Source organism: Seriola dumerili, unplaced genomic scaffold, assembly GCF_002260705.1.
Source record: "Seriola dumerili isolate Sdu_G_001 unplaced genomic scaffold, Sdu_1.0 BDQW01000149.1, whole genome shotgun sequence".
Classification (NCBI taxonomy): Eukaryota; Metazoa; Chordata; class Actinopteri; order Carangiformes; family Carangidae; genus Seriola; species Seriola dumerili.
In genome coordinates, this window is record NW_019174404.1 from 11981796 (window position 1) to 11996322 (window position 14527).

The 14527-nt window shown below is 39.5% G+C and overlaps 3 protein-coding genes across 3 annotated transcripts; all 3 read left to right on the top strand.

Moving 5' to 3' along the window:
- Window positions 1–1016: 1016 nt before the first annotated feature.
- On the top strand, window positions 1017–5039 carry cfap99 (cilia and flagella associated protein 99). The gene is made up of 15 exons (XM_022750253.1): window positions 1017–1299; window positions 1391–1535; window positions 1631–1725; window positions 1837–1943; window positions 2043–2220; window positions 2416–2496; window positions 2798–2866; window positions 2966–3052; window positions 3165–3253; window positions 3384–3588; window positions 3769–3910; window positions 3990–4141; window positions 4235–4440; window positions 4561–4747; window positions 4859–5039. Exons 1-15 carry the CDS (start codon window positions 1186–1188, stop codon window positions 4964–4966), a joined length of 1965 nt encoding a protein of 654 aa, XP_022605974.1. The 5' UTR covers window positions 1017–1185; the 3' UTR covers window positions 4967–5039.
- A 1066-nt stretch (window positions 5040–6105) lies between these two features.
- LOC111225411 (tumor necrosis factor receptor superfamily member 9-like) lies at window positions 6106–11441 on the top strand. Its single transcript, XM_022750254.1, has 9 exons — window positions 6106–6284; window positions 7459–7632; window positions 7787–7925; window positions 8032–8120; window positions 8358–8421; window positions 9520–9608; window positions 9737–9849; window positions 9928–10084; window positions 10709–11441. Exons 1-9 carry the CDS (start codon window positions 6236–6238, stop codon window positions 10864–10866), a joined length of 1032 nt encoding a protein of 343 aa, XP_022605975.1. The 5' UTR covers window positions 6106–6235; the 3' UTR covers window positions 10867–11441.
- A 1372-nt stretch (window positions 11442–12813) lies between these two features.
- On the top strand, window positions 12814–14266 carry mrpl35 (mitochondrial ribosomal protein L35). Its single transcript, XM_022750256.1, has 4 exons — window positions 12814–12912; window positions 13145–13310; window positions 13723–13867; window positions 13977–14266. The coding sequence occupies exons 1-4, from the start codon at window positions 12882–12884 to the stop codon at window positions 14163–14165; spliced, it is 531 nt and encodes a 176-aa protein (XP_022605977.1). The 5' UTR covers window positions 12814–12881; the 3' UTR covers window positions 14166–14266.
- The last annotated feature ends 261 nt before the right edge of the window (window positions 14267–14527 follow it).

Consider the following 14527-nt stretch of genomic DNA (forward strand, 5'->3'; position numbering starts at 1 on the left):
AAGGCCAAGTAAATGATAACAATGAGCAAGACACAGTTTTTGAGATGAATGGGGACTTTAATTTTATTACCCTGAGTTACTTTGGATCAGGTACATAAATTGAACTTCACACAGATTATTCTTGAGACCGTGGAAACACAAAACAATCTCAATTCAAGGTCCACTCCCTTGCTTGCACTTTCAACAGTATCAAACAGTCTTTATCAGCAGGTTGATAACTGAGTTTGCTTTCCATGAACCTGAGCACTTGTAGGACTTCTCATCCATTTTGCCCATAGTCAAGTCCAAAATAGTCCATTTCAAAAACAAAATTTGTGACAACAGAATGCTAAACTAATGACTTTGTTTACATGCCCACAAAATAATCAGATTATGGTAATCAGATTAAAACAGGAACTCAGATGATGCATTGTGAGACTACTCTAAAACCCCAGTTTGCATGTGATTTGGTCACTAATCAGATTTTCCTCACTAAACCCTGATGTAAAGTTAGTCACTTTTCCTTCTTTCGTGGCACTTTTATTTTTTACAACAATCTGACATAGGCCTACTGGCTTAATTGTGTTACAATTATTTGCATGTATTTAATCTTTTCCTCTTGTATTTATCACGTTGATTTGATTATCGTGCTAATTGCCGTTTTTCCAACAGCGCACAAAGGCAGCGCATGGCTCGCACAGACGTCACAATATGCTACGTCATTATTATTGTTATGGCAGCCAACAAAGGATCAGGATGTCAGACTGTTAATCTGCATCCCAGAGATTAAAACCATGACTGTTTTTATCTAGTGAACAAAACAGCCCAATAATTAAAAAAAAATCTCTCGTTAATCCCACATATGTTGGTATTCCTTGTATTTGTAAGGTGTTATTTGCTAGGAAAGCTGGGATACATTTCTGTTTACACCAGTGTGTTGCTAAGCAACGATTGAACATGGCAACGGTTCGACCTGAAAACAAGCTGCCCCGTGAATCTTTTTGGGGAAACTTACTATGAATATAGCCTTTGTATTTTTAATAGCAAACACTTGTCTCGCTCTGGTAGAACTAGGAAGTATATTTTTATACGTTTTTTTTATATATATATATATATTGTGTATGTTTTTCTGTGGCCTTTTCTGCTCGTGCAGATCTTCTCTCCGCAGTTATCAATCTCCATCAGCTATCTGCAGGTCGATATAAGATGGCATCAAGCTATGGATCACTTGTCAAGGAGGCCATTGTGTTGCTCGATAAGTTCAGCACTGGCAGACAGTGTTTGGATGACTTCATTGAAGATGCTTCAAAAGCTCTGCAGGTAAGTAAATTCAGATTAGAGTCCTGATGCTGCTTGTTCTCACACCCTTTCTAAAGAATCATACATAAGCTAATATTGTTATTCATTGCAGAACATGGATGCTCAGGATAAGAAGTTCATACTTGATGTGGTCTCCGGATGCATTGAGCACAAAAAATTACTGGACATAGTTATCAATGTCTTCTATGGTCAGAATGGGAAATGCTTATCCAGAGGTGAACGCAGCCAGTTTGTCAGTAAGTTAATGAAGTAAACAGTCGTGTACTCTCATTTTACTCTGAATAAAACAAGATTAACACTGCTATATTTATAATATTATGTTGTTCTTCAGTTATCTGTTACTTTGCCACATTTGTCCTTGATGACATTGGGCTTCAGTGTTTTAGCAACATTGTCAAATCTCTGGACATCAAGAAGATGCAAACAGTAAGAAACTCAATTTTTCTGAACACATCACTGTTGTTGAACTGGAAAGAATCAGCAATCAAAAGCTCTGTTACTGTACACTCTGTATGTATGTGTTGTTTTTTGTTGTAGTTCCTGAATTTCTTCTTCACAAATCTCACCACATGGATACAAGAAGAGTGGAATAATATCTATGATGCTGCCTATGTGGAGAAACACTGGATTGGCCCTCTGCTAAGGTAAAAAGAAAAATTCCAGGAAGATCCTTTTCAGATTCACAGACTATAACATTTGATATGAAGACAAGAAATGACAGCATATGTCTATTTGTCCTTTAGGTGGCGCCCTGAGATTGATATTCTCATTGACCAGCTTGCTGTCAAAATATCTCAAGGGAGTCAGGTCAAGAAAGCTCCAATCAAAACCACTGAGCCCCAGGAGTTCCCTCTCACCAAACCCAAACCTCGACCTCTGCCTGTTCTTGAGCTCATCCCACAGCAGGAAAAATCCAAACCAGTCAGCCTCATTTAGTTATATTTACATTTAGTTATATTCAGTTATATACTGTATTTTCTTGAAACATTGCCACATAGTTTGTTTACATATGTACTATCTTCTGTTTTTTTTCCTACAGATATGCTTTAGAGAGAATATAGACCAGGTCAGGTCTGTAGAGGCTGATGCACTACTCACAAGGGTTTTGTTTTGTAGGTACCAAACAGCACATACAGGGCTCCAAAGGAGATGCAGATGATAGAGGAGATAAAACAGAAGAACCATCAAAAGGCTGAGGTACAATGTCTGCTTTTATAGTTATCATCAGAAAAATACTACGACATCTAAAAGGCAAAAGATGGACTATTATATAAACATATTACAACAGAAGAGAGGTTTGACAGAGGGGGCAGGTGTATCAATCGATCAACAACTGGCATATCCAACAAAAATAAAACACCCAAAAATATTACAAAACATAAAAAAATTATTCTGAACCACTGTATGTAACATTATTAATACATTATTTTAAGTCTTATATTGATGTATTTTCATCAGTACTTACATGTCATTGTAAGGACATCTGTTTTCCCCAAAGGAGCTGCTGTATGAGGCGAATGTGAAACAGTTCAGATGTGTAAATCCGCAGAAGTCTGAACACACCAAGGTAGGGATTATTTTTCTGTAATTGATACATGTTGTTTTTCTTTTTGAGTCATTTTTACCAATCAGTTGCATCTCTGCTGAACCATGGTTTGCATTGCAGCAAGTGGTGTCCAAGATTAAGGAAGACTTGGATTCAAAGCTCAAATTCAGTTCATTTCATTGCTCTGGAGCTCCTTCCAGGAATAAGGTGAGATCCAATTCTTTCACCCACATCTTCAATATATTATAAGTATCAACTAATGTGTGTGTACATTATATTAATATCCACTTGCATGTGTTCATTTTGCTCATGCTGTTAGACCAGCAACTGGCCCATCAAACTCAACAGTGCAGCTATCCTGAGGCAGGGGGCACTATATGACCGTCAGGTGGAGGAGGAGCTGCAGAGGTACAGCACAGTGTTTACCTAGAAGAGATCCTTGATCCCAGTTCGATTTCCTTAACAAATAAAGCTTAACTCACCAAACTAAAACAAGTCAAGAATAATTTCAATGTGTTTATGTGCGTGTCACCCACAGGATGGAGCGTTTGATAGAAGGGGCACGTGAGCCCTCTTCTTTCCTACAGTGGCAGAAGGAGATGCGTGAGAAGGACCTTCAGGAGGAGTTGGCCAAGATTGAGCGCAGGCGTCTGGAGGGACGCATCAGTTATGAGGAAGCAGCTATGGCCCACACACGCATAATGGAACGAAACCAGAGGACTGTTCAGCTGAAGAAGGAAGAGGTTGGTTAAGATCCCTCAACAACTGAAAAGAAAAAAAAAATAGAGAAGAATAGACAGTGCGTTAAATTACACAAAAGCATCTCTGTTTCTACAAACATCCTTAATGAAGTCGTTTTAAAGGGATTTAAGATTATGCATGAAAAATTTGTTTTTTTATGGTTGCTTTGTTGTGTCTTGTAGACAGCTGAGCTGATGCGGAGATATGCTGAGAAAAGGTTGCAGGAGGAAAAAGAAATGAGAGACTTGGTGCAACAAGTGGCAGAGGGACACAAGAACTCGAAAATGGCTAAAGAGAAGCTGCAGAAATTCAAACAAACTATAGGTACTCCGCCTTGTTTGACATCACTTGTGATATAATAATCATTTTTTTCATGATTTCCAATTTCTTGCCACTTTCACAGTGAAAGAAGTATCAGTGCAACGTCGAGAGCTGCTTCGTCAAGCACTAGAGGAAGCACAGGCAGAACTGAGCAGAAAATTTGAAATTATCCGTGAAATTCGCACTATTGAGTCACTACCTCGCTTTAGAGTCAAGAATTTTGACGACACAGAGGTGAGTGAAAGAAATGGAGGAAGTCATCTCTCATTTCACACACTTTCACTCACAGTATCTCTAAGTCATGGTTAACCTGTTGCCCCATGTCAGACCGCAGGCCATGAGCTGCTGGGAGAGATGTCCCTGGCCGAGCTGAAGGAGCGGCTGGCCCTGCTGAAGGAGGTCCAGCAAACAGAGCAGCTGGAGAAACAGGAGCACATCCTGGAGGTGAGGCAGAACAAGAAGCAGCTGCTGTTGGAGCAGATGGACACCATCGACCTCCACAGGAGAGCACTGGCACAGGCTGTGGCCATCAGGTCAGGAAAATGTTGGGCTCTGACTTAATTATGGCAGTGGGAAAATGGGGACAGAAGAAGGCCGACATACAAACACACAAATATCACACAGACATGAATGATATTTTTGGCATGTTGCAGGAAAGAGGAGAGGAAAGCCAGGCTGGGGTTTCGGCAGACGGTGACTCAAGATGAGACACTTTCGGCCCTGCAGAAGAAGCTTGAGGAGAAACAGCAAGAGCGCCGAAGACTGAAGCACATTGAAAGCAACAAGGCCAAAACCTGTGAGCAGGCTGCGGTGCATACAAACACAGGGACACACAACAAAGTGAGTATGAAATCCAAAGCTTTGTCTGGTTTTGTCAGTGTTTGGATATTTTCATTCTAGCAGCAGTAAGATCATCTTCCTCATTCATCTTCCTGTTTCTCATTTCACCAGAAAAGCTTGAAGAAGAAAAGCTGGGAGGAACTGGAGCTGAGTTTAGAGCATCATATCCAGAAGGACGCTCCTTATGCTGTTTCTCAGAGGGAAACACTTAAGACATGAATATGTGCAACATGTTACTTGAGTTTATGAATGTTTAATTTTAGATTAGACAGATCAGCGGTGAATCTGCTGCCAGGAGAGAAATACATGGAATAATTTGTTTCACATTGTTAATTTGACACATTTTTTGCATTAAAATTTCTTTTAAACAATCACTGTCATTGTGGTTTATCTCCATGGAGGAATTAATTTATATCCATTACTGTTTTCTACACACTTGAATCTACTCCACTTTGTAGTGTATTTATAATATTAGTGTCAAATGTTGCCCTGAGCTTTGTAATGTCCACTAAATGTCAACATGTTGGGATTTATTTTTCAGGTTAAAATCCAGCCACCTGTGTGTGTGTGTGTGTGTGTGTGTGAAATGTCAACATGTTGGGATTTATTTTTCAGGTTAAAATCCAGCCACCTGTGTGTGTGTGTGTGTGTGTGTGTGATGAAACAGGAAGTGAACCTTCACCTTGTGACTTATGAAGAAAATTTCCCTTCCCCAAAACAATATGGGTGTTATTTCTGTGGCTTGTATGTTTTGGTAACAAGTTACTGTGCAAAATGTCACCCATCATACTCATCAAGATAAGGCACCAGTATCATGTGTCATTTGTCAAAAGAGAACTACTGTAAGCATGAGCACAGGACTTTGTACAGCAAACTCTCGAACATGTCTACAGTGCAGTACAGTGAAAATTTTGAATATTGATTGTAAAACAACATAGTAAGTACAAATACAAGTACAGGTCACTAGTTTGTGGATATTGGGAAACTGTGAATTTTCAATAGTGGTAATTTCATCCTGTAATCATTATTGTCCAGTATTAATGATAATGTATTAATTATCCTCAACAATATATAATTAATCATCATTTTATTCTAGATTAACAAAAATAATACAGCTACAATAGCACACAATGCAGCACATTAAAGCAAGACATAATATAGAATATATTGTGCAATAAATAATAACATTTTTCTTTAAATGAACCAGTACACATTTCAACTACATGAGGAGCAGTGGCGCCCCTGCTGGCTGCTCCACGTAACAACAAGAGATCAGCCTGAATCCAGCCCAAACGGCTCAGTTTTTCCCTCTAAAGCAAAATCACATGATGTGTATTTTGTCATATGACACTGATGAGAGGACTGATCCCACTGCCAGTGAACTTTGCCTACGTCCTCTGCAAAAACGAAGGCGACTCGGCCACTTGTCAGGGATGAGATGCTGTAAACGGACACTGTCTGGTGGTCGTACTCGATAATATCTGGAGGATGGAGTGTCGGGGACTTCTTCCTGCGATAGCCGCCGCTTGTTTAATAGGTAAGGTCTATACTCCTCTATCGGTGAGCAAAATAAGTGCTATTATCATACAAAACACTAGGAAGGACACGATGGATTTATTATAGAGATATAATAGTGGATCATAACAATTATCAGATTGTTAATTCAACGAGTTGAACCACTGTCCCAACTGGAATAGTCCATTATTCATAAGATTATTACAGATTTTTGCTGCGGAGTAAACGAACCATAAAAACAGTATAAATGCAATACAAAGTTCATACAATGTCAAAGGATAAATTTGAAAAATTGCTTTGACAATTGCTTTACTTGTAGTTGTCAGGATTATTTCAGCATGAAATTAATGCCATTGAAACCACGTTAGGAAACTCTTTTTCACAAATTCCCTTAAATTTTTTATCATTGTAATCTTAATTTTTTGGACCTTAACCTCATAACAAACTTTGTTCTTCTGGAAAATGACTGTAAAAATGAATGTACTGACTTAATGGGTTTCTATTGAGCTATAATTTCTCTATGGGGATTTATTTTGTTGACACTGGTGCTGTATCCTTCCAAATTTTATGATTTAGGATCAGGATCAGGATTACAGCATTTCTTTCTGCCACTCTAACAGCTTGAGAGAGAAATGTTGCCAGCCCAGAGGAGACTGAACCAGAGGAATCACATGACCCTCTTCCTGAATAATTTCATTTCATGAGTAGGATGGCTCCTATTCAAGAAAGCACTTAAGCACATGGCTAATGTGATTACCCCCACAATATGGGCTCTGTTTCACTGATGTGCTTATACCTGTCGCCCCCACTTTCTAACTGGGTGAATGTTATACTTCAGATTTTGTGGAGTGTTTTAAGATATCACAGGAACACAGCTACTGCTAACCCGAACCACCCACCTTTCTCACCTCGTTTATGTTTCTGAGTCTTAAAATTAGTTTATGAATTCACTTTGGATCCACTTAGATTGACCCTTTACTAAAGTTCATTACTGTAAATGCCTGAAAATAGAAATAGGGATATACATTTATAATGTATATTATATTATATAAATACAACAATACAACCCTACACATTAATTGGTATTGATTAAAAGTTGTAGGTAAATCAAATTGCTGTGTTTGCATTGCGGCCTTGTATCTTTCACTGTACTACAAAATGTCAGACTATAAACATCCAGTGTTTCTGTCTTCCAGGCCTGGTGGTGAGCCAGACCACACTTACTCCTGCTGTGATTAACACCACTCTTATTGAGAACGTGACCAGTCTGACTCCAACTCCCGTGATTCTCAGCAGCACGACCCCAGGCTGCTCTGCATTCAACACTTCAACTTGTGAGCCTTGTGCACCGGGATCGCAATACGACAACAGTGAGTCAAGGACCGTGTCATCTGACTTCAGGCTGCCATTTTGGTTCTTTTTTTGTGTGTGATGGTGGATCATAGAAACATATTATCTAATGTTTTAAATGGAACAATGGATCGTGAAGTCAAAGTTAAGAAATGGTTCTCTATCTCTCCCTAGACACCCTGCTGTGTGTGTGCTGCTCTGACCCCGGGCTGTGTCTATTTTCTGGAGCCTGTCTGCCGTGCACCAGAGGTTTCTATCAGCCACTTGCTGGACAGCAGCAGTGTCTGCCCTGCAACCAGGGCTTCTACACAAAGTAAGGGCACATTTTGTACATACAAATTCAACATTTTCTTTTACTTCTGCTGGTATTGTCTACTTCACTGCTCAGTTTATTGTATATTTTACACCTACGCCTACAGTTTCACTGGAAGTCCATTATGTCACCCCTGTCCTCGTGGATCCTTCAACAATAATACTGGTGGTGACAGTTGCACAAGTTGTTCACCAGGTGTGTTTATTTAGCTGTAGACAAAAACTCACAGTAGTGCTGTAAATTATTTACTTTTTGTATTCCTTCAGTCAAAGCTGCAGTTAACTTGTTAAAAATTAGACTTGTATATTTAAAATGTCTCTACCAACACATGCACATGAAAAAATGAATTCATGTAGTCACCTCAACACTGTTTCATATCATCTAAAACATGAATCACATGTTGTGAGTTATTTTTGTTTCTGTTGCTTTCAGGTTTCTTTTCGTCACAGCTGAGTTCCACCTCATGCACGCCATGTGCGCTAGGAAGTTTTTGCAAGTAAGTTGCATTTTAATATCACCAGGTTTCCTTTTGCTATTTCTGTTTCTGATGTTGTTTGTAACCAGCATCAGTGTGGATGGAACTTTCATAACTATCTCTGTGTTTTTGGAAAAATCACTTATCTAATAATCTGGATCGAACATCACATGCTTCAATCCCATGGTTCTGTTTGCCTGCCTACGTGTGCGCGCACACACACACACACACACACACACAAACACACACACACACAAACAAACACTCACACACGCACACACGCACGCACGCACGCACGCACGCACGCACACACACACACACACAGTAAGACAGTTGCTTCTTTGAATCATCAGCAGTAGGCATAAAAATGTCATGGCATGTATGATCATATCTCAGTGGCTCATACAAGGGGATGTAAAAAGTATAAGAAAGTGTGTGAATTCAGCAGCAAGTTGCTTTACCAGTCCCAACATTTTCTAGCACTTGAGATTTCATTCAGAGCACATGACCATGGGTGAGCACAGGAACGCAGGAAGACCAAGACATTCACCTCTAGGCTCAGCTCTTCAACATGACGGTCTGATAACCTCTTTGAAGCCAACTGCAACCCTCCTGATAGACCTCACCAAACTCCACCCACCACTGAACTTTTGTTTCTGTGCCAGCAAAAGCGACAATCTGCCTGGTTTACAAGGGAGGAAGATGTCTTGGTCTTGCCAACTCTGAAAGCCTCCTTCCTTCACTGCCAGTGTCCACCAGAGAGCTCTTGGGCTGCTGCCACAACAGCTTGTTTTCACTGGCTAAAAATATTGTGTTTGGCTCTTGGACAGCCTATTTATTCTTAAGTTTTATTAATTGTCCAAACAACTTTAACTGTATACGCTGACAACAGTCTGCAACCATTTTTTCCTAATTTGGTAGTGTTGGCATGATGTTGTTTGTCAGAGCTGTGTATTATTATTAAATCTTTACTCGGCAAACCAATTCAAACTATGTCTAAGATGACTGTTAGCAGTATGAAACCAAGCTGCAACAATGGCTTTAAACTAAATCAGATTTGAATTTTGCCATTTAACAGTCACAAACATATGTCTCTCTCTCCCTCTCTCTCTTTTACAGCTCCTCTGGTTGTACAGAGTGCCAGATGTGTCCAGGAGGAACTGAGGCTCTACAGGCCTCTGCTAAAGACTGCACGCTGTGTCGACCAGGTAATTCACGCTATGCAAATGTAAAACCACAGGGCCATAAGTTGTGATTTGTATGAGAGCTTTCTGCAACTCATAATAGAAAAGGTGAAGCATGAATGTCCACTCAGGTGATATCTGGTTTTTGACAGGTATGCACAAAGCTCCCCATCAGACCATGTGTCAAATCTGCGGCAGTGGCTTCTTCCAGATCCGCTGGGGCCAGGAAAGCTGTGATGTCTGCCCAGAGAATCACTACTGCCCTGTGAGTACTGCACCCTCCACACTTGTGTACGATTGAGATGTCCTGCACATTTGTTCTTCATATTAATTATTTCCTCAGAGTCCAGATGTGAACCCCATTCTGTGTCCAAGTGATGCCTTTTGTCCAGAGGGCAGCTTGGCTCCAGGCTACTGCATGGAGACCTTCTTCCGCAAAGCAGGGGACACTTGTGAATTGGCTCCTGTCACTATTGCTCTATTAGTTATTGGAGGTGGAGGTAAGTAGCAATGCCGGTACAAGTGCAAAACCCTTTACAAACCCTTTGCATTTAAATAGCATTTTTTATATTAGATACCCAATATGCTTTCCAGTAATGTATCTTACCTTAACACCATATTAAAGGGACTGTAATTACAATTCTGCTTTTCAAATTGATTGCCTTTGAAACTGACAAGCTTCAAGCTGCAATGTCCCATATTTATATAATCTAATTATATGTGAAAAAATGTCTTTACAGCAAGTATTAATAGCTTGTGTTTGATAAAGTAATGGTTTGGATATCATTAGGCACACCTATTTTCTGCAATTTAATGAAACGCAGCTTGTTAGCACATTTCATATATAACTAAGTATTGTTCTAATGTAGTTTATGTCAGAGACTTAATGTAATGAGTCATTTGGTCATTTGGCCTCATGGAAACAATAAAACTTTTATTTTTGCTCACTGGAAACAGATTATGTTTCTGCCCTTACACTGAGACCACATTATTCACAAAGACATAATGAAACAAAATAAGAGTCATGCTCGTGTATCAATGCATTCTTTGTGTGTATCTAATAAGCCCAACTGTAGATGATCATTTCTGGTAACATTTTTGTTTTTCCTACTTTCCTTTTCCAGTGGCTTTACTCTTTATCATTTTAATGGTTCTGCGTCGACGGAGAGACACTGATGGAGAACTGACTCTAGCCCGAGCTCCATTATTACGCAAAGAGCGACCTCAAGGTCGATACTATGGGATCCCCTGTGATGCAGAACCTGTATATGCTGGCTGGTGAACCAAAGGACCTCAGTTTAGCTTTCCTACAGTGAGTGGTTGGTCAGACAAAACCAGCTGAAGTCTTTTCTCTGTATGGGTCTCCACTAAAGACAAAAGGACTGATAGAAGAAGACTGATGGTAAAATCCTGGGTTGGTGCCACAATAGTACTTTGACAATCCACCAGCTTTTTTATGTGGTACATTTGAATATATTATTGAGAAACACAAGTTCATTCTTCTGTGAATTCTTGTAGTTTGACACTGTAACAGTTGTTCCACTCAGAGATAAACACTCTCCTTTTGCAAACTAGGTCATTGGATTATGAGAGGTATGCTGGAACGGTGAATATGAGATGCGTGCCTCCACTTGGTGGGAACCTCTCTTATAAAAAGCACTTTTTTTTACCAAGGTAATTGATTTACTTTGCACTCATGTTGGTCAATTTGTTGCCTCCATTAACTTGTGTAGTTCCTCAGTGACAGAGAGGTGTAAACTGTTGTTGGTGCCTTGTGTTTTTTAATGCATTTGATTACATTATGTCTGTGTTGTCTGTAGTTTCATTGATTCCTTGGCTTACTATTTTTCACCTGTTTTGTATGTTTGAACATTTTGAAAATAAATAAAAATGATTAAATTAATATTGTTTTATTGCCCTTTTGTTTATTAGACTAAATTGCCCCTTATGTCTGCTGCTATTACCTAGGTTATTGATTTTATTTTTCTGGTGTAAAGCACTTTCAGCTGCAATTATGTATGAAAGGTGCTATACAAATGAAGTTTATTATTATTATTATTGTTATTATCATTTAAAATATATTATAGATTAGCATCAGGCTTGTTTTCAGTCCAGGTTTCTCCACAACTTTAACACAACTTAATACCTTTGAACTTAGAAAGAGCCTTTCAGATTTCTGAGTTCATCGCTTAATGCTGGAGATGACTGATTTTTCAAAATATAGTAAAAGGCATTTGGTAATTTAGCCAAGAAAAACAAAATAATTCCTTTTACACGAAGGGCCAGTATGTACAGTGACAACTGCCTCCAACTACACAACACGACTGTGCACTGTTTGTTCCAACACAATTTTAGTATGAATAATTGCCCAAGTATGGCCATGGGGACTGTTCCTCAGGCTGAGATTTGGAGGGTTTCTCTGTGATAACATTGTCACTGTGTGACCACTGAGCAACACTCACCCTTGGCTTTTGCACATACACTACACAAAGGTTAAGTGTATGGTGGTGACTCCCTGACAAATGCATTTCCTGGTCATGCCTTCGCCGCAGTCGTGGCTGTCTATTACAGTAGAGAAGCAATGGTAAGATAAAAATAAAAAATCATTGGTAGTTTCAGTAGTTAACTATACAAACATGGCAAAAAAGGAATGGAACTACTTGAATCACGATACACCAATGAATGTAGTTGAACGGCCAGCAAGCTACTGCAAAATGTAGTTAAACTGCTAGTTTAATTACATGTACTTCACTTCTCCCCAACACTGCACATGGTAAGATAGATGACTGCAAATCAGGAAGCTAATGCACTGTTAAATTATTAATTTGTATTGCTGGGTTGTACCTGTGTATTTCTTGCCATGACAAGTGAACATGTCTGCCATGACATCTGTTCAGTGGATAATGCAAGGTTTACCATACTACAGAAAAGAGAAAGAAAAGTCATTCTGACAAGACTGTGGTCCTGCAGCACTGAACACTTTCTTTCCACATTAGGAAAACATCCAGCAGGAGAGTGTGACAAATGGCAGATCTGCAGGATCAGATAAACTTGTTTACAGTGTGTGACAACCATGGAGCAGAAACATAGATACAGCCGGGAGTTTCATACAAGATTGTTAGCTTCAAAGTCATGGCATTCACACAGAGTGGACACTGGAGTACATTAAAATTGATTTGTTACCACAATTTTTATTTTGATGCCAGACAGTAGTTGCTAGGTGGCGGTAACGCACTGTACTCGGTTGATTTTTGTCCAAACGGGACTCCGTACTTACGGCAGCTTTCTGGGGAAAACATGGCGGCCGTCCTGGCGAGAAGGGTGTCCGGTGTGTAATACAATTTGACATTCAAACTTTGTCATTTCAATGTTCTCCTTCAGTTAATGTTTAGAGTTTCTTCTGCGTTTTAATGGACCAAACTGCCGGAGCGCTTCGTGTAGTTTGTTAGCACGAACAGTAGCCACATTAAGTCAGTAGCATTAGCTAACAGTGACGCCACTGAGGGTTTTTCCTCGCTGTGGCTCATTTCGTGTTTTCATGTTGTCCTTGTGTCTTACAGGGCTGCTGAGGCCGTTGTCTGCGTCTCTCCATGCCAGGACACCTCAGCTCTGTCAACTCTCCAGCCTCATTCAGCCTCCGCCTCTTTACAGCTCCGCTGCAGCCGCTGTCCGCGCTCCTCTGTGGGGAGCAGCGTGTCAGACACCGCGGTACAACATCCTGCAAAGGTAAGGACTGGGGGGACCACGACTGCTGACATCCACAGTACTGTCAAGGGATTTCAGTATTATTAAACTCTTGGTACTATGCTTATCACCCTATACAACAAAAAGCTGTCAGCAGTTCAATTGCAAAAATACGGAATTGATTAAAGCTTAATAGGCTGCAGGAAAGCAGTCACAATTTTCAACAGGAAAACACAGGAAACTCTCAAGATCGAGAGGTAGAGACATATTAGTAAAATATCCCTGTCTGCACGTTTTTATATTGTTCCAACAGGTGACTGGAATATTTATTTATTTATTTATTTTTCAGTTCTGTGAGTACCAAAAATAATTTTACTCAATTCCATTGTATTTAAGTACTTGGATAATTAGGTATTTTAAATAATAGTGGTTTTGCTTCTTTGTGTTGTTGCAGGGTGTCAGCTCTTGCTCCCAGTCTGACTCCACAGCCAAGTCGAAGTCTGACGTACTACAGTGTGAAGAAGGGGAAGAGGAAGAGTGTAAAATCTGTCACAGAAAGGTTCATGAGGTTGCACTGCGGACTTTGGATCAGACGCAAGGTATGTTTCTTTTTAACTGTTACCTGTCAAAAACACTGGATTGTTTTCTTTACACCAAACAAAAACTGTAATGTGGCCAATCCGACGTCTTGTTTTTGGGTGTAAATAGGCTGGACACCAGAAGAAACTGTGGAAGAAGAAACCTGCCAGAAGAAAGCGCCTGAGGGAGTTTGTGTTCTGTAACAAAACACAGAGCAAGCTTTTGGATAAAATGACAACTTCGTTTTGGAAGAGGAGGAACTGGTATCTCGATGATCAATACCTGAAGTACCATGACCGGGTCAATCTCAAACTGTAATTGGCTGATACATGTAGTATTATCTTGTTTTGTTCGATGTAATATACATAATAATATACGTAATAAAGTCATGTGTCTTAAATGATTTTTTTTGCTTTTGATACAATAAGAAAAAAGATTTAAACACACAATCAAAGTTTTACTTGATATTTAATGACTAAATCAATTTAAACAGAAATATTTAATCCAGTGGAACAATAAATTGACAGCCATAAACCATCATGTCATCACATTACTGATTTTAGTTTATAATTCACAATCGGGTTTATATTTAAGTAATTTGACATTCTGGCCTGCCAGAACAAAATTGCTTAAGATAACTTACTGTAGTAAGTGGTGTCTCTAAATGAATAAAGACAAAG

Coding starts and splice junctions, on each gene's coding strand:
- LOC111225411 (XM_022750254.1), top strand. CDS start 6,236: ATGGAGTGTCGGGGACTTCTTCCTGCGATAGCCGCCGCTTGTTTAATA. Junction 6,285..7,458: donor AGCCGCCGCTTGTTTAATAG/GTAAGGTCTATA, acceptor TCTGTCTTCCAG/GCCTGGTGGTGAGCCAGACC. Junction 8,121..8,357: donor TTGCACAAGTTGTTCACCAG/GTGTGTTTATTT, acceptor TGTTGCTTTCAG/GTTTCTTTTCGTCACAGCTG.
- cfap99 (XM_022750253.1), top strand. CDS start 1,186: ATGGCATCAAGCTATGGATCACTTGTCAAGGAGGCCATTGTGTTGCTC. Junction 2,867..2,965: donor AGAAGTCTGAACACACCAAG/GTAGGGATTATT, acceptor TTTGCATTGCAG/CAAGTGGTGTCCAAGATTAA. Junction 3,053..3,164: donor GAGCTCCTTCCAGGAATAAG/GTGAGATCCAAT, acceptor TCATGCTGTTAG/ACCAGCAACTGGCCCATCAA.
- mrpl35 (XM_022750256.1), top strand. CDS start 12,882: ATGGCGGCCGTCCTGGCGAGAAGGGTGTCCG. Junction 12,913..13,144: donor CCTGGCGAGAAGGGTGTCCG/GTGTGTAATACA, acceptor TGTGTCTTACAG/GGCTGCTGAGGCCGTTGTCT. Junction 13,311..13,722: donor CGGTACAACATCCTGCAAAG/GTAAGGACTGGG, acceptor GTGTTGTTGCAG/GGTGTCAGCTCTTGCTCCCA.